The sequence below is a fragment of the Molossus molossus genome, unplaced genomic scaffold (assembly GCF_014108415.1).
Source record: "Molossus molossus isolate mMolMol1 unplaced genomic scaffold, mMolMol1.p scaffold_m16_p_3, whole genome shotgun sequence".
Classification (NCBI taxonomy): domain Eukaryota; kingdom Metazoa; phylum Chordata; class Mammalia; order Chiroptera; family Molossidae; genus Molossus; species Molossus molossus.
In genome coordinates, this window is record NW_023425366.1 from 98,847,644 (window position 1) to 98,865,742 (window position 18,099).

The 18,099-nt window shown below is 45.8% G+C and overlaps 1 protein-coding gene across 1 annotated transcript in view; it reads left to right on the forward strand.

Moving 5' to 3' along the window:
- Window positions 1-14,657: 14,657 nt before the first annotated feature.
- Window positions 14,658-18,099, forward strand: part of HIP1 (huntingtin interacting protein 1) — a 147,443-nt gene continuing 144,001 nt past the window's right edge. Inside the window, exon 1 of the mRNA XM_036279843.1 lies at window positions 14,658-14,812. Within this exon, the coding sequence (XP_036135736.1) occupies window positions 14,693-14,812 (120 nt within the window). The 5' untranslated portion in view covers window positions 14,658-14,692. The remainder of the gene's footprint in view (window positions 14,813-18,099) is intronic.

The window sequence follows — 18,099 nt, forward strand, 5'->3', positions numbered from 1 at the left end:
GGCAGCGGATTCCAAATTCTGTGCTTTCCCCAGGTGCACAGCCTCACTGTCTGAGAAGAAATGGCCAGCTGCCTGGCGCACTTGGTGCTGGGAAGGTTCCAGATCCTTCTCCTTTCTTGTCTGTTACTGATTCCTGAAACTCCTTTAAGAGAGGGCAGAATTTCCCATCTGATATGCATCATTAAAGCAAGTAGCTTCCATCTGACACTCACTGGCCACTTAAAAAAATCCTCTTTCATTGATCTGTAGAGAGAGGAGAAGGGAGGGAAGGAGGGACGGAGGGAGAGAGAGAGAGAGAAAGAGAGAGAGAGAGAGAGAGAGAGAGAAAGAGAAAGAGAAAGAGAAATGAGGGAGAAACGTCGATTGGTTGCCCATACCCTTACTGAGGCTGGACTGAGGCTGGGAGTCGAACCTGAGACCTTTCAGTGTACAGGACAACACTCTTACCAACTGAGCCACAGCAGACAGCAGTCACTGGCCACTTTTATTGGGAATTCCTCTTTCATGTGTTAAGAATCTGAGTTTCCTAAGTAGAAGTGGCAGACACCTGTTGTACCTGGGCCCCTTTCTCTTCTCAACAGCACCCCCTGCCAATAGGGACAGCCTTGGAGGGAAGGTAAACCCATGTGCCTGCCCATTAAGACAGAAAACTGCAGAGAGTACACCATCCTTCCTCTCACGAGCCTGCTCATCCTGACCTCAGCTCAGGTACTCTCTCCCACGAGCAAGTGCCTGAAGGCTGAAGAAGGAATAGATGGACTCACCAGACTGTTTCTTTTTTTTAAAATTGAATTTATTAGGGTGACATTGGTTAATAAAATTATATAGGTTTCAGGTGTACAATTCTATAATATATCATCTGTCTATTATATTGTGTGTTCACCACCCCAAGTCAAGTGACAGTTTCTGCTATAAGACTTTTCGTGTGACTCCAGCTCTGCACTGATGCTACTACAGTAGATATTTGTTATCTCTCAGTCAGGAGTTGGGGAACGGCTTAGCTAGGTGTTTCCAGAGTAGGGATTCTCGTATGGTTTCATTCAGTGTGCCAGCAGGAGCTGCAGTCATCCGATAGTTTGAATGTGGCTCCAGGGTCAGCTTCCAAGTTGACGTACTCACATACGTGGCTGTTGGCATGAGTTCCTTGTCATGTGGGCCTCTCCCTAGGCTGTCTGAGTGTCCTCATCACATGGCAGCTAACTTTCCCCTCTGTGAGCTGCCGAGCCTTTTGTCAACTAGTCCCTGAAGTTACATACTGTCACTCTGCTTTATTCTAGCCATTAGAAGTGAGTCACCATGTCCAGTCCTCATTCAAAAGGAGGAGAATTAGGCTCCACCCATTGAAGGGAGGAGGAGTAAAGATTTCATGAACATATTTTGAAATCACTGTATGAGTCCCCCCATTGACAAGCCTTATTTACAGCCTGCCCAGCCCCAACAGCAGGGCGGGTTTCTCTTCATGTGCATAGGACCTGTGTGTGCAGTTGCACAAGGCCTTTCTCTTGGAAGGATCCCACGCTTGGTTTAATGCTCTGCTGTTTTTGTCTTGAAATACTTAATATTTTTTTTAACAAGGGACCCTGCATTTTCATTTTGCACTGGCCTCTCCAAATTATATAACTAGTCCTGCCAGTCTTCCTATACATTCCTTTCTTATTTGAATTAACTGGAATTATTTCTTTCTTTCCTCTTTTTTAAATTTTTTTGCTTGCTACCAAAGTTCTATGATACAGTGCCTTCTCTTATTCATATGTGTATATACTGTAGACCAGCATATAGCAGGTACTCTATATCAGCCAGATTTCTCAATGTATGGAAATTGACGCATTGTAAATTATATACTATATCCTAAGAACAGTTTCTGACTATTTATAAGGGCAAGGATGATCTTTTCTGTGGACCTTATGTGTTCTATATCTCTGGACATAGATAGTAATTGATCATTACTTTTTTTTTTTTGTATGTGCCCCGCGGGGGAATCGAACCTGGGACTCTCTGGTCTGCAGGCCGACGCTCCAACCTTTGAACCAAACCAGCCAGGGTGATCATTAAATTTTGAACTGAAAAAAAAGCAGGTAAGGAAAGAGTAGAACTCATTCCCAAGTCTATCCTCTTTCCTCTACACCATTCTGTTTCATCATGTGATTCATGTTTTTGAGTCTGTGGTATTTGTGTATCTATGGACCTGTATTTTTTATCAGGCTAACAGTGTCTTTTTTTTTGTACCAGAACTACATTCAATTTTCATAATAAAGACATAATGATATTGTAAAACAGAGTTTTGTTTTGTTTTTTTTGTTTTTTTATCCTCACCCGAGGATATTTTTCCATTTTTTGTACAGATAGAGTGGGAGGGAGAGAGAGGAAGGGAGAGGGAGAGAGAGAGAGAAACATCGACGTGAAGGGACACATCAAGTGGCTGCCACCCGCATGACCAACCAGGGCCGGGGACAAACTGCAACCGAAGTACGTGCCCTTAGCGGGAACCGAACCCGGTCTCTCCGGACCGCAGGCCGACGCTCCAACCGCTGAGCCAAACTGGCCAGGGCTAAAACAGAGTTTTTTAATTGTAGGTGCAGAGGGTTGATAAAGGGTACACACACACACACACACACACACACACACACTCCTAGAGTTAACATCATATTTAATGGTCAAAGACTGAATGCTGTTCCCCTTCGATCAGATCAAGGCATGAATGGGCACTCTCACACTCTTATTCAACATGGTACTGGAAGTCTCAGCCCCATGTTATCATAGATTGATCAGACTCCAGCTTTATTCCCCTGTGACTCTATGGGCTCTGTCTTTTTCCTGATATCAATTTTGTCCTCAGGCTGCCTTCCATCACAGTGGCAAATGTCTGCCAACAGCGATCAGGGCTGTATGTTTCAGGGTGTGTGACACCCAGCACCAAGATTTGATCCCTGGTGAATGTGTGGACACCACCCCTCCTCCCTCTGTTTGCAGCAGGGCTAGGGTAAGGGCAAAGCTGGCAGCCGGGGTTGGGGGTGCAGGATGGGGCACGGGAATGATAACAATGTCTCGCCACCAGACTGCAGTCTTCAAGCAGGCAAGGACCGTGTCTATCCTTTTGCTGGTGTAGCCCTCATGCGTGACACAAAATCAGCCATGGCCATGCATTGAATGAACTGAAGATCGGATTGGAGCCTCAGGAAAAGTGGCAAAATGAAAATACAAGCACTGGTCTGCTCTACTGTTTCTCAACTGAACATGTTTGTACAGGGGTGTGAATCCCTGGGAGAGGAGGTGAAATCCCGCATTGGAGGAGAGGGTTAAGGTTATAGATGGGGGGTGAGGGTAGATTAGTCTGCTAGGGCTGCCATAACAAAGTGCCACGGACCAGGTGGTTTAAAGAAATTTATTTTCTCACAGTTCTGGAGGGTAGAAATCAGAAATCAAGGTGTCAGCAGGACTGGTTTCTTCTGAGACTTCTGTCCTTGGTTGGCTGATGGCTGTCTTCTCCCTGCAGCTTCACATGGTCTTTCTCTGTGTGTATCTGTGTTCTAATCTCTTTTCTTATTAAAAAAGCTGTCATATTAGATTAGGGTCCACCCTACTGACCTCATTTTAACTTAATTACTTCGTGGAAGTCCCTATCTCCAAATACAGTCTTATTCTGAGGAACTAGTGGTTAAGACTTCAAAATATGAATTTTGATGGACACGATTCAGCCCATAACAGCCCATTGCTGCTAAATGACAGAAAGATAGGGCAGGGGAAAAAGAATGGCAAACAGGCCCCACCATGTGCTAAGAAGTACACAGATGTGATCCTGAGAAGGACAAAAGTATCTTTCAAGGAAATGTGTGTGTGTGTGTGGTTTTAGGGGATCTTGTTTTATCACTGAGCCCAATTAAGAATTCAGGATTGCCTTTGGCCCTCTTTTCCATGTGCCCTGCCACCTACTACTGGCTGGTCCTCCACCATCTACAGAAGCTCCACACCCAGCCCACAAGCCCTCCACCCTCTTTTGCAAACTGCCGCTGGAGTCTGGCTGGCCCCTACCGTCCCTCCTGAATATGACCTCGATAGCCTTAAAGACAAAAAAGTATTATTCAAGAAAGGCTGTGTTTCCCCATAATTAAGAAAACTGATAGGGCATTGAAAAATAGAACCCTGAGCAATTAGTGATAGACATTTGGTCCAAACATTGTACCAGAGAGAAATCTTTCCCTGGCCTATAAGTTTTTATTTTCCAGATTGAAAATTTCACAGTCTCAGATGTGTAAGAAATGTGCTTTTGTTTTTCTGTAACTGAACTGGAGTTTTCCTTTGAGTTCCTGGTCTTCCGGAGGACAGAGCTCATAGCCAGCAGTTCAGAGCCTCGGGATGCCTTTCTCCAAAGAGCGCGTACCATGCCAAGGGATGGGGAGAGGGCACTGGGCCATAGTTACCAACATCCGTCCACTCTGACACTCCCAAGACGTCCTTGTGCCTTCCATGCCCTCAGAGCCTTGTCCCTACAGGTCACTGCCATGTCCACCTTTCTGGGTCTGCTGACTCTCTGGACCATGGCTCTTAGGCTCATGGGAAATGTTCTGCTGCTCTGGGCACCATGTTGGTGTAGATAGGGGCTCACTTAGGTATATCTCACTGACAGTACAGGGGTTCTCCTTATTGATACGCTGGAACCCGTTAGGAAAAAGAGATTGTGGATTCCCTCTGCCTCAGATTCTCAGATTCTCTCTGTTTGTGTCAGGGTCCCCTTCAACCCCAGGACTCAGCCCGGGAAGCCAGGATAAAGAGCCCATTTGCAAGAACTAAACCGGTGTCTCTCCCAAAACTCCTGCGAGGAGAACCAGGTCTGGGCTTGGGGTAGCCTGGTCCTTCCTCTATTCTTCCCAGTCTATTGTTTATGACATAATTTCGTCTCCCAGATTTTTGAAACTCAAACCCTATGCTTCTGTAACCACAAAACATTTCTTTCTGCTTTATTTTTTCCTCTCCTGAGGCAGTAAATGCCACTGGGTAAGTGTCAAAGGGTAAAGGAACGAGGGGAGTGTGAGGGGAGAGTTACGTATCTCAAAATATCCTGCTGCACTGTATTCACAAATTTCTCCCAGGGAACATTGCTTCTAACTTTCTCCGGGTAACCTCACATCCAGTTTGGATATGCTCTGTCAACTCTTACCACCAGTTTCTCCTCGCCTCCTCCTTTCCAGGAGCGAACACCCCATCCCACTTCAGATGGGGGCTCCTTACCTTGGCTACAGAGTTCTTCTCCCAAACTCACCCCTCACTGGGCACAGTCTAACATTTCTCCCCTCACCTTCTCTCTCATGGCCCTGGACTCTGCTCTGCGCCCTCCTTGCCACCTGCAGCCCTCAGCCCTCCTTGTCTTTCCACTTCTCTGCCCCTCCCCATTTTTCCATGGAGCCTTTTACCTTTGCTTTTCTCGACACACGTTTCGGAGTAGTGACATTGTTCCATAGTGACAACTTCCCCTGCTCATAGTTAATTCATTTCTCAACTCATTGCAATTAGCATCTGTACAGTAAAGACATGACCTTACCGAAAGAGAGAGCTGGCTTTGCCTTCAGCTCCATTGAGGTGCTCTCAAAACCCTTGCAATGTCCCAATAATATTGTCTTTGTTTACCTGTGGGCTTTGGGCCATATAGTTTTGCTTGAGCTTTGGAGGAGCTAGAGACTAAGGGTCAGCACACAGATGAACACCATATCTATTTGATGGAGCCCCAATAAAACCTTGCACACAAGACTTGGATGAGCTTCCTTGGTTGGCAATACTCCCAGCATATTGTCACATGTCATTGCTTGGAGAAGCTAGAGCTGTCCAGGACTTTACCGGGAGTGGAAAACTAGAAGCTCCAAGTATGGAACCTCCTTGGACTCTGCCCATGCATCTCTTTCCTTGGCACTTTTTTTTAAAATCCTCACTGGAAAACATTTTTGCATTCATCTTCAGATAGAGCAGGAAGAAGAGAGAGAGGGAAACATCGATGTGAGAGAGACACATCGACTGGTTGCCACGCACACAACCCCAACGGGGTCCGGGGACAAACTGCAACTAAGGTACATGCTCTTAGTGGGAACCGAACCCGGGTCTCTCTGGTCCGCGGGCCGATACTCTAACCGCTGAGCCAAACTGGCCAGGGCTCCTTGGCACATTTTAATCTGTATCCTTTCTCTGTAATAAACTGTAACCATGAGTATAACAACTTTCAGTTAGTGCTGTGAGTTCTCCTAGTGGATTATCAAGACTTGGAGTCCCCTAAACTTTGCAGCATCAATGCATTTACTTAAACTGCTCTCTCAGTGGCACAAATTTCCACTTTGTAGGTCTTCTCCTCAGTCGCTCCTCCCTGACCTCTTTTATCGACTCCCTTTTTTCTTGCAGTGCTCTCCTGCCTGGGCTCTAATGACACTGAAATCTGCTGGCCTCCTTTCTACTTCTCAGTCTTCATTTTCTCAGTCTCCTTTAGCTTCTTTTCCTTGGCCATTTCTTGTGGATGCTTATCACTTGCCCACGTGATGACTAATACAGCAGAAGCTCAGACCCAGATCGCTGTCATTGCCAATCCCTGACTCAATTCCCTACCCTGTCCTCTTGTTCCTTATTCATCCTGACCTGTGTGAATAATTTAAAACCAGGTAAACTTTAAAATTGTATAGTTGGTGTATTCTAGACACAAGTCCTTTGTTCGATAAATGTTTTACAAATATTCTCTCCCAGGGTGTGGCTTGCTCCAAGTTTCTGTCTGGATCCACCTGTCTTCTCTCATCCAGGCCCACAGCTTCCCCTGTCATCTCTCTGAAAGTGACACTCAACTTACATCTACAGCTCTGACAGTCCTTCTGATGTTCCAGTAGCCTGATGGCCATCTCTGTGTGGCATTTGAACCTGGTGTGTCCACAAACGAACTCGTTATCTTTCCCGCAAAGTATTCCTCCTCTTGATCAATGGCATTATTCAGCGAGCGCAGGATGAGATCCGCTTTCCTTGCAGACACTTGACCCTTGTCCATCACCAGCGCTGTCTGCCCATTCCTGGCTTGCAGGCTGCCTGTCTGGCTTTGGCTTGGGTTCCCATTTTGGCTTTGTTCCTATCTCCCTGAATTCCAACTTGACACAGCCCCTGGCTCCAGTTTCAGGTTCTGCCTTAGCTCCTGATTCAACCAAGAACAGTGCCCCATTCCAGCTTACTTGCCCGGGTCAGGTGTGGGGCACCCCTGACCACTTCTGCCAGGTCTCTGCTCGCCCCCTACTGATCACCACCCTTCTCCCCAATCTACTCTGACCCACCTACACACACAACTAGTGCTTTGAGTACTGGCATGAACATTTCAGGATCTGAAATTATCTAAAGGCAAAGACTTTAGATGATAAAGTATGTCACCCTATGCAACCAAAGGGAAGCTTTCAGTCTTGGAGCTCCACCTGCGTGCCAGCTAGTAATAAGCTAAGAGTCTGCCTTAACCAACATAAAAAGGACTGCTTGGGGTGTATTTTTATGGTTTCTGTGTTTATCAATTATTTTGTTTAAATGTTCTTAATTTTATTTTTAAATTAAAGCTAGCAATAATCTATATGTAAAAACCCTATCTCCTCCCTGTTAGCAGGTATCAGCAGTTCGGATTATATCCTCTCACGCCCTTTTCTATGTTCATTTACATGCACAAGCATATATACAGCTCTATAAGAATTTTGTTTGCTTGTTTTTACCAAAGTACAATCTATCTGTACATACTACTTTGCATCTTGCTTCTCTCCCACTTGAAGATTTATCATGGGCATCCCTACAATTCATTATGTATTCATATACACATAAAGAGAGAGTTTTTTGTGAATAAGTTCCTATTCTTGTTCAATCCCCCAATATCTGGAGAAACATGCCACTCTCATACCTCTAATCTAGTGCTTTCTTCCTTGTATAGGATGTGCTTTTCTTTACATTTGTATCCATCACCAAACAATAAACTTATAACCTTTTGCCCTGGCCAGTTTGGCTCAGCGGTTAGAGCGTCGGCCTGCGGTCCTGAGAGACCCGGGTTCGGTTCCCGCTGGGGGCATGTACCTCGGTTGCAGTTTGTCCCCGGCCCTGGTCGGTTGTGCGGGTGGCAGCCACTCGATGTGTCCCTTTCACATCGATGTTTCTCTCTCTCTCTCTGTTCCTCTCTCCCACCCCACCCCCCCCCTCTACCTGAACAAAAAATGGAAAAATGTCCTCGGGTGAGGATTAAATAAATAAATAAATAAATAAATAAATAAATAATAAACAATAAACTTATAACCTTTTTAGTCCTGTGCCTCCTCCAGGGTAGGAGCTCAACAAATGTCTGCTGAATGAATGAAAGCTTGTATTACTACTGTTACTGCTTTGCAGTTGGATGAAAGACTCAGAACATTCAGTAACTTGCCCAAGAATCCACAACTAAAATGTGGTGGAATGGAGGCTCAGGTTCAGATCCCTGTCATTATAAATCCCTTACATGGTCCCCTACATTGTACTCTTTTGTCTGGGTCACCCTGATCTGTGTGAACAATTTAAAACCCAAGCAAGGTAAACTTTAAAAATGTATACTTGGTCTACTCTAGATACAAATCCTTTTGGAAATACATTTTCTCAATCTTTTTCATTTTCATAGCGGTCTTTGGAAGAGCAAACATTTTTAATTTTCATAAAGTCCTATTTATTGATTCATTTTCCCTTTATACATCATGGTTTTGGTGCTGTATTTAGGAAACCTTTGCCAAACTCAATGTCACTAAGAGGCTTAGTTTTTATACTTAGGTCTACGGTCCATCTTGAGTTAATTTTTGTATATGATGTGAGGAAAGAATTAAGGATTGCGGATTTTTTTTTTTTTCTTTTTGCATTTGTTTATCCAGTTGTTCTTATACCATTTATTGAAAATATTATCTTTCTTTCACTGAACTGCCTTCCACCTTTGTGGAAAATCAATTGGCCACATATGTGTGGTCCTATTTCTGGACTCTCTAATCTGTTCTATTGATCAACATATCTACCTTTTCACCAATACCACACTGTTTTGATTACTGTAGACTTACAATAAGTCTTGATTATGTAATGTAAGTACACGAAATGTGTTATTTTCAAAGTTGTTTTGAATATTCTAGGTCCTTTCCCTTTATCTACAAATTTCAGAATCATCTTAACAGTTTTTACAAAATAACTTGCTGGAAACTTGACTGGAACTGCATCAAATCTATAGGCCAATTTGGGAAGAACTGACATCTTAACAAAATTGGGTCTCAGATCCACAAACATGGTGCATCTCTCCATTATTCGTCTTCCTTACTTTCTTTCAGCAATGTTTTATAGTTTTCAGTGTACATGTCTTATATCAAAATTTTTCTAAGTACCCCATAATTTTGCTATCATATATGGTATCATTTTTACATTTGAACTTCTGATCATTAATTACTGGTGGATATAAATACAATTGAGTTTTGTATATTGACTCTGACTGCTGCAGCCTTGCTGAACTCACTTATGAGTTCAATAAGAAGACAAACAACCCAATTAAAAGATGGGCCAGAAACATTAAGAAGAAACAGGATATTTGCATAGCTTCAAAGTATCTCTTATAAAATTTTATTAATTAAAAAGAAAAAATGGTAACTTTACAGTGGAGAAAAATAATAGACACCATCTTAACCAAGTGATTGAGCTTATCAACAGTAATAACATATACTGACAGTATGTCCTCCTGATAAAATGTGGGCACATCACCTCTGTGCTATTTTTACCAGAAATTCGTAACATCAATCTAATTATGAGCAAGTATCAGGTAAGTTCAAATTAAGAAAAAAGCCTACAAAAGATCTGGTCAATACTATTCAAAAATGTCCATTTCAAAAACACAAGGAAAGACTGAGGAACTGTCCCAGATTGGAGGAGACTAAGAAAACATGGCAACTAAAGACAATGTGCAGTTTTAAATTGGATCCTGGAACAGATATCCAAAAGTCTTTAATTTAGTTAATAGTATCTAGTTTAAGTCTTTAATTTAGTTAATAGTATTGTACCAACATTAATTTTCTAGTTTTAATAATTTTACTATGGTTAAGTCAGATGTTAACATTAGGTTGTGTAAGAAGGTAGGTGAAGGGTAAGTGGAAACTGTAGTATCTTTCAATTCTTCTATAAGTCTATTGTTATTTCAATATAAAAACTTTTTTAATATGCAAAAGATTTAAATAAACACTTTACCAAAGAGAATATGCAGATGTCAAATAAGCATCTGAAGAGACAGTCAATATCAATATTACTAGTGATTGGGGAAATGCAAATTTAAATACCAATGAGATACTACCACATATTCGCTCTAATGGTTAAAATGAAAAGACTGACCATATCAAGTGTTGACTAGGATGTGAAGTGGCTGGAACTCTCACTCACCGATGGTGGGAATGTAAAATGGTACAACTATTTTGGAAAGCAATTTGGCAATTAAAAAAGTTAAACATACATCTATCATACAAGGCATTTACCCAAGACAAATGAAAGCATATGTTCATATAAAGACTTGTACACATAACTTTTTTTGGTAATATTAAAAAACTGGAAAGAATCCAAATGTCCATCAGCAGATTAATGGATAAATAAATTGTGGACTATCCATACACTGGGATACTATTCAGCAATTAAAGGAACAAACTATTGATATAAGTGACAAATACATTTGAAAATCACTATTCTTAGTGGAAAAAGCCAAACAAAAAAGAATACATCCAATATGATTCCACTTATATAAAATTCTAAAAAATGCAACTAATGTATGGTGGCAGAAAGCAGGTCAGTAGTTGTCTAGGCACAGGTGTTGGGAGGAGGTAAAAATGAATTATAAAAGGGCATGAGGAAACCTTTGGGGGTAATGAATATGTTCATTATCTTGATTGCGGTGATGGTTTTATGGGTGTACATATATGTCAAAATTCATCATATTGTATACTTTAAATATATGCAGTTTAATGTATATTAATGATATCTCATTCAAACTATTAAAACATGTATACTTCCAGGAACCTATAGGAATAGTGTGGTTAGCTTATAAATCCTTATCCCAGATACTAAATCAGATTCAAACTAGGTCTGGAGTGGGACAGATTTCACCAGTTACAGAGAGGCAGATAATCACACTGATCCCCCTATGTGTTTCTTAGATATTAGGATTGCATGCCCAAAACCCAGTATCCCTACAAGGTATAAAACAAGTGGTTCCAACATTTCTGGGAGAGACAGTAAGAGCTAAAGGAAGCTAGTAGAATCTTATGGTTCATGCCCTGGGGAATGTTTTCACTCAAACCTTGGGAAGGGTTTTGTTGCTAGGACAAGTGGAAATCCTTATTTTTAACTCACTCTGAGTTTCACGAGGGAAGGTAACTTGATTGAGTCTTTTCCACAGAGTGCCTCCAAACCACACATTCCTATTTCTTATTCTGGTTTATTCTAATAAGAAGTAGGCTGATCCTTTAATCCCTGTTTAAAGGGCCCTTGTTTATTGAAGCTATAAACTCTGGGCAAAGGGTCATAAATCACTCTCTAGCTGGGTCCAGACGTGGTATGGGCTCAGGACTAAGGATTGGCACACAGAGGTAATATATTATGAATCTTGTCAATTTTTCCTTGTAGGTATATTCCTGTGAACCCCCTGTGCTGGGAACCTCCTGGCCTCCCCAAATCTAGTGTCCACTCTTCTCCACTCTGCTCCGTGTCTGGAAGGAGGGGTGAGGGCAGTACTGAGGTATCATCCTTGCCTCTGGCTTCCTGCTGGGTTTGGCCAGTGGGATTCACTAGTAGGAAATCAAATGAATGGGAGAGATAGAGAATGGGATCTCCCAGTGACCGGTGTTCTACCTAAAGCCACAGCTCTTGTCAGGTGCCTCCTCTCTTGTGACTAGAGCTCCCAACTGGTTCCAGTACAGCTCCTCTGCTCTGTTCCCTTCAGGTATGGGCTAGTAACAGCTTCCCACTGTTCTAATCCCTGAGTGCTTCACCCTCCTTGGCTGATCCCTTTATTCTAGGTCATACCTTTGTATAGTTCCTTCTTCAGCTCTCAGTCAGCCCTTCCAGGGTTCAATCCTTTTCCTTCTACAGCACTGACTGATACATCTTCACAATCCTGAAACACCCCCAAACATGATCCTCATCTATTGTCTTTATCTCCCAAGAGGGTATAATGTACTGATAACACCTCCCCTGGTCCAGTCCTCTTGGACTTGGTGCTCTTTCTTTTTTATCTTCACCCAAGGACACTTTTGCATTTATCTTCAGGAAGAGTGGGAGGGAGCGAGGGAGGAAGAGAGAGAGAGAAACATCCATGTGAGAGAGACACATGGAGTCATTGCCACCCACATGACCCCAACTGGACCGGGGACAAACTGCAACTGAGGTACGTGCCCTTAGCGGGAATTGAACCTGGGCCTCTCTGGTCCGCAGGCCAGCGCCCTAACCGCTGAGCCAAACTGGCCAGGGCTTGGTGCTCTTTCTATTCCTTGAATTCTTCCTCCCAGGCTTCTCTGTTTCTACCTATCATCTGCTTATTGGCCAAGTCTATGTTAACATTGCTCTGCCTAGAATTGAAGTAATCTTTTCTTTGTCAACCCGCACCCCCCCAACCATGCTCCTCTACTCTGTCATCTCCACATGCCCAGACACAAAGCCTCAAAAACTAGGTGACAGTGAACCTCTTCCCAGAGGAACCCAAAGGGAGCCACTGCAAAGCCTCTCATGTAAACACAATTTAAGAAAAGATGAAACCAGCGTGCTTGCTATGCAAATATAACCTCAAGCCAATTCCTCTCCATCACATAGCCACCCTTAAATCTTTCCCTACAGAACTTCTGCCCCACCACTGCTTCCTCTCTTCCAGCATTCCCTTTGTCCAAGGGTATGCACTAACCTCCACAGGACAGAACTCCGTCTCTATCCTACTGCAGGCGCTCATTGTCTCTCACCTGTTGCTGGAGTCTCCCCATCCATTCCCTCTCTTCCCTCTCTAGCCTACCTCATCCACACAATGCCAGCCCTGCAAAGTACAGATCTGAGCAAAGCCTTCAGTGGCTCCCTTGTGCCTGCAAAGGCCCACCCACTCTTTCACTTCTTTACCGAATGTGTGAATTTTAATCAAAAGCTCTTAGTTAATTTTTTTCTACTTTTTGTCTTATTTTATTTATTTATTTTTAATCCTCACCTGAGGACATTTTTCCATTTATCTTCAGATAGACTGGAGGGAGGGAGAGTGACAAACATCCACATGAGAGGAACACATGACTGGTTGCCTCCCTCAGGACCCCGACCACCGACCACCGGGGCCAGGGACAACCGCTGCGGAGGTTCGTGCCCTTGGCCAGAATGGAACCCGCGACTCGTTAGTCCGTGGGCCGACGCTCTACTGCTGTGCCTAACCAGCTAGGGATTTAGTTACAAATTTTAATGACTTTCTTAAAAAAATTTTTTTTCTTTTAATCTTCACCTGATAATATGTTCATTGATTCTGAGAGAGAGAGTGAGAGACATCATTCGGTTGTCTCCCCTATACGCCCTACCGGGATCAAACCCGCAACCCAGGTAAGTGCCCTTGCTGGAACCCGCCACCTTTTGGTGTAAGGGATGATGCTCCAACCGAGTCACCTGACCAAGACTTTAATGCTTTTCTTTGCTTTGAGTTTCAGGGCTAGTTTTTTTTTCTCTTAACACCAAAATTTATGGAAAGTTCTCCCAACTTTCTTCAGTGTCTCGTTTAAGCACCACATTTCCCTCTGCCTGTCGGTACCTTGGCTGAAGTTTGAGCAAGATGGGAGAGGTGGCCCAGAACCAAAGGTAAACAGAAACCCACAGGGGTTTCTACCAACGAATACGTCCAGGCCAGGTTCGGATGAGGAGAGGTTTGGAAAGAAGGTGCGGGAGGTTCCCACTGACCCAGCCGAGCGCTCCGGGGCTGCGATCATTACAAAGGGGACTGGCATGGATTCAGGGCAGGATCAGGATAAGGGAGGAAGCCGAGTGAACTGGGTCGGGGCCGCCTCCCAAGGCGGCCAGGTCCGGCAGATGCTGACCCATCCTGCGGGGGCCGGTCCGGGGGCAGCGCTTCCCCGGGCTCCCGCTGCTAAGTCGGTCTATCCCGCGCTAGCAGGTCCCCGGCCCGAAAGAAGTAAACAGGGTATTCCCAAGCGGGCGTGGAATCCCTGCAGGAGGCCCGACTCCTGACCAGGGTGACCTCCGCCCATCACGCGGGGACCTCGCAGTGCCGGGGGCCGAGGAGAGCGCGGCAAGTCAGGAAGGGGCTGGAACCCTGGCAGAGGAGAGGGGCCGGGAGGGCGGTGCGCTAGCATCAGGGGAGAGGCGGGTAAGGGCAGGTCAGGGCCTTCCCCAGGCTCCGCCCCCGCCCCGCCCCCACCGGGGGCGGTGGGACCCAGTGACGGACAGGCCTTCGGGCCGGTCACCACGCGCCTCGCGGTCTTGAGGGCTCCGCCGGGCGGGGCGCGCAGGGGTCTTCGGAGGGACGGGGGCGGGCGGGGAAGCCTTGGGCGGGGCGGGGCCTCGGGAGAGTAGCAGCGTTCCCAGCCAATGAAAGGCGGGAGCCGTCCCGTTAGCGCCGGATCCTAGCGGGTCGGGCCGGGCGGACGGCGCGGTGGGGATCCCGGGGCGGCTGAGGGCCCCTGATTCGGCTCCGCGCGGCGACATGGACCGGATGGCCAGCTCCATGAAGCAGGTGCCCAACCCCCTGCCCAAAGTGCTGATCCGGCGCGGGGTCGGCGCGGGGATGGAGGCGGCGGAGCGGGAGAGCTTCGAGCGGACTCAGGTGAGGACGGGGGACCTCCGGGGCTTGCATGGCTGGGGCATCCCGAGAGAGCGCGGGGTGCTAGAGGGACTTTGAAGGGAGTACGGGTCCTGCCCGCCAAGGCAAGGACGGGGCAAAGGGCAGGGAGAGGAGGCATCGCGTGCGCAGGTCTAGACGACCGGGAAAGGTCGGGGACCCGGGCATCTCAGCTGGCCTGGGGAAGCGGGCAGGGTGGCTCTGAGGAGCTAGCAGGATCCGTGCGGCGCGGCTGAGGGGAGCCGGTCCTGGCGGGGCAGTGCAGGGGTCACAGGGGCGGTGACAGAGGGAAGAACCGAAAAGAGGCGGAATGGAAGGAGTGCCCTAGGCGGGGGGCTGTGCCTTGGGGAGTCACTTGGAGACGCAAGTGTGGCGGCGAAGTGTGAGTGCTGGGTTGGAGATGTAAAGGATCGGGAGCCCTTTCCACCCCTCTCGATCACTTTCCAATTGCATTGACATTCCTCCCACCTCTAATACCTCCTTCCCGGTGCCTCTAGCTTAGTTCACACCATCCCCAGCTGTCGGCCCTCGGAGGCTGGGCTGAAGGGGTCTGAGCGGTGAGAAGGAATGTAGGAAATGCGAAGTGTGGCTGAGCTTGGAAAATGACTGGAGGCTGGAGAAGGGGGCGGCCAGGGGCAGGAATGGAGGTGCTGGGAGGATGAACTAGCTACCCGGTGGTGCCCAGAATCCTGACTTGGGGTTTTGATTTTATCCCCCAAGATGTGCCTGACAACTAATAGGCAGACTGCCCTATTTGTCCAGCCTGACTAGGGCTGGGGGCCAAAATTCCTCTGTGTCATCAACAAAAAGCCACAATCCATTTTTACCTCAGAGTTTTAAGGCCTGGTATATTGATTTGACTGAATCAAGCTGACATGTTTATAGTGTTCATCAGCTAATTTGTATGCAAAATCCATTTCAAAGGGTGCAGCACTTCTTTTAATCCCAGTGCCAAAGCTGTATGGGCAGATTGGTTCTTCACTCCTCCTCTCAGAGTGGAACCTTTGAAGATCCAGCTGGGCCTCCACTGCCAGAGGCTGGTTCCCCTACTCTGATCTGCTTCCCCCTGCCAAACTTTTAGATAGAAAAGATTGTGAGGACCTGACGGAGTGTTCTGTATACGGAATCTTGCAAAGACTAAAGCTTAACACCCCAGGGACTTCATCCTCTCCCCTTTACAGACACCTCTGGCCACTGCAGCTGTGTCTGGGTGATGTAAAATAGGGAGTGTTCCCCTCCCTGGGCCATCCTACCCCAGGTAGAATGGGAGAGATTGCCGTTCACTTGTGCCTGCCAGGGACCAGCTGGGTTTGAGGCTCCTTCTCTGGTTTTGTGGACTGGACTGCTGAAAAGAAGGAAGCTTTCCACGTCTTCTGCCTTGGGTGTGACTGCCTCGACTAGCTGCCTGGTCACATGAGGCTTCTTGCCCCATGAAACAGCGTGAACATTCTTCTTCTTCTTTTTTAGATGAAAAGGAAAATAAAAAGGTGTTATTTTATGATAACCCATTCCTCCCAGAGTCTCAAATAAGTAAAAACTGGAGCAATAAGAGAAATAAAACTTTGACCCATTATAGTGATGGAAATTAGGTTTGTGAAAGTTTCCACCCATGACTGGCATGTCTCCTTACTATCCAGGGACAGCCCAACAAGAAGAGTCTAGATTATTCTGTGGAACGCTTGTAAATGGCTAAATTTGACCTAGTGTTGGGGGCCAGTGTGGGAGAGAGGAGGTAGTCTGGAACAGGAAAAGGGAGTTTTTCTATTAGGGGGTTGGAGACTAAAAAAAAGAAAAGAGAATAATTCTAAAATTTAGCACTGATCAATCTGCAAAAAATTATTTTGTTTAATGACTTCCTATCAAATGTATTATGAGGTATGAAAATAAGGTAGACTTTAATGAGTTAAGAGACTGTGAGAATCAACTAAGGTATAGTGATGATTGAAACTAATTAGTGTTTGGCACTGTTCTAAATACCTTATTGTAGTATCTTCTTTAATCTCAACAAGGACCTATTAGGTGGGTATCAGCCACATTTTCCAGGAGGAAATTGAGGCCCAGAGAGGTTAAGTAACCTGCCCAAGGTCACACACCTGAAAGTGGTCCCAATCTTTAAGCACTGCCTTGTGTTGCCTCTAACTACTGGGGGAGCTAGGAAGAAGTTTGAGTTTTCAGTCTGGGCTGTGCATAGGCTGTGGCCTCAGGCAAGTTGTCTAACCTTTCTAAACCCCTGCTTCTTTATTGTAAAATAAAGATAATATTCACCTCACTTATAGTAAGGATTAATTTAAATAATATGTATGAAGGCTGTGGAGCTCTATTTCAGTGGCTATAATCTAACTGGGGAGATAAGACATAAGAAAGCACAGTGTAAGTAATTGTGCAGGTTGTGATGAACTCTTCAATAGAGGGACAGAAGTGTTAGTAGGTAATGCGATCATTACCAAGAACATGTGCATAAAATACAGGCTGTGGGGGTGGGAAGGGGTTGGAAGCCCTCATCGAGGATGACTGAACCCCTTTCATCGTGAGTTAGTACTTACTGGGTGGAGGGAAGGGGATGGGGCATTCCAGGAATGGGGACTAGCATCAGGAAACATCTGGAGGTGAGTGTGGAGGAGATGAATTGGCTGAGGTAGAGATAGGAGCGGAATTGGCCACTCCTACCTGCTGCCTCATACTGACACCATTTCTATGTTGCCCTCAGTAAACTATGAGCTTCCTGAGGCAGGACTGTGTCTTGCTCTTGCCTTTGTACTCAGATGCCTGAGGCTTGTGTTAGTGGTGAGCTGGCTATAGTCAAGGGTAGAAAATGACTGGTTAGCTCCAGCAGGGAAGCCCTGGCCTGGGTGGGTTACTCAGCTCTGGGCTACAGGGGAATGTAGTTACTTGATGTTTTTCCCTCAAAGTTTCCTCCTGGTCCAGCCTTACCTCCTACACTCTCAGTCAGGAGCCTGCCCCATGCCCATCAGGGGACTCTGATTTCTCTGCCTTCCTTCCGGTCAGGCCAGTGTCCTGACTGTGCCCTCAGACCATCCTTGTTTCCTCACTTCTGCCAGCCTCTTCCAGGAAGAATTCCTTCTTCAACCCTCCTGGCATCATCCTCACGCTTTACATGGTCACTGTCCCTGCCAGAGTGGGGACCCCAGACCCACTTGCCACAGTCCCCATCTCCAGCTAGATCCCTGGTGTGTCCCCCATCCAGTCCATTACAAGCAACTTCAAGCTCTAGGGAAATGAAACCTTGTTCTTGCCCTCAAAATAACTACTGT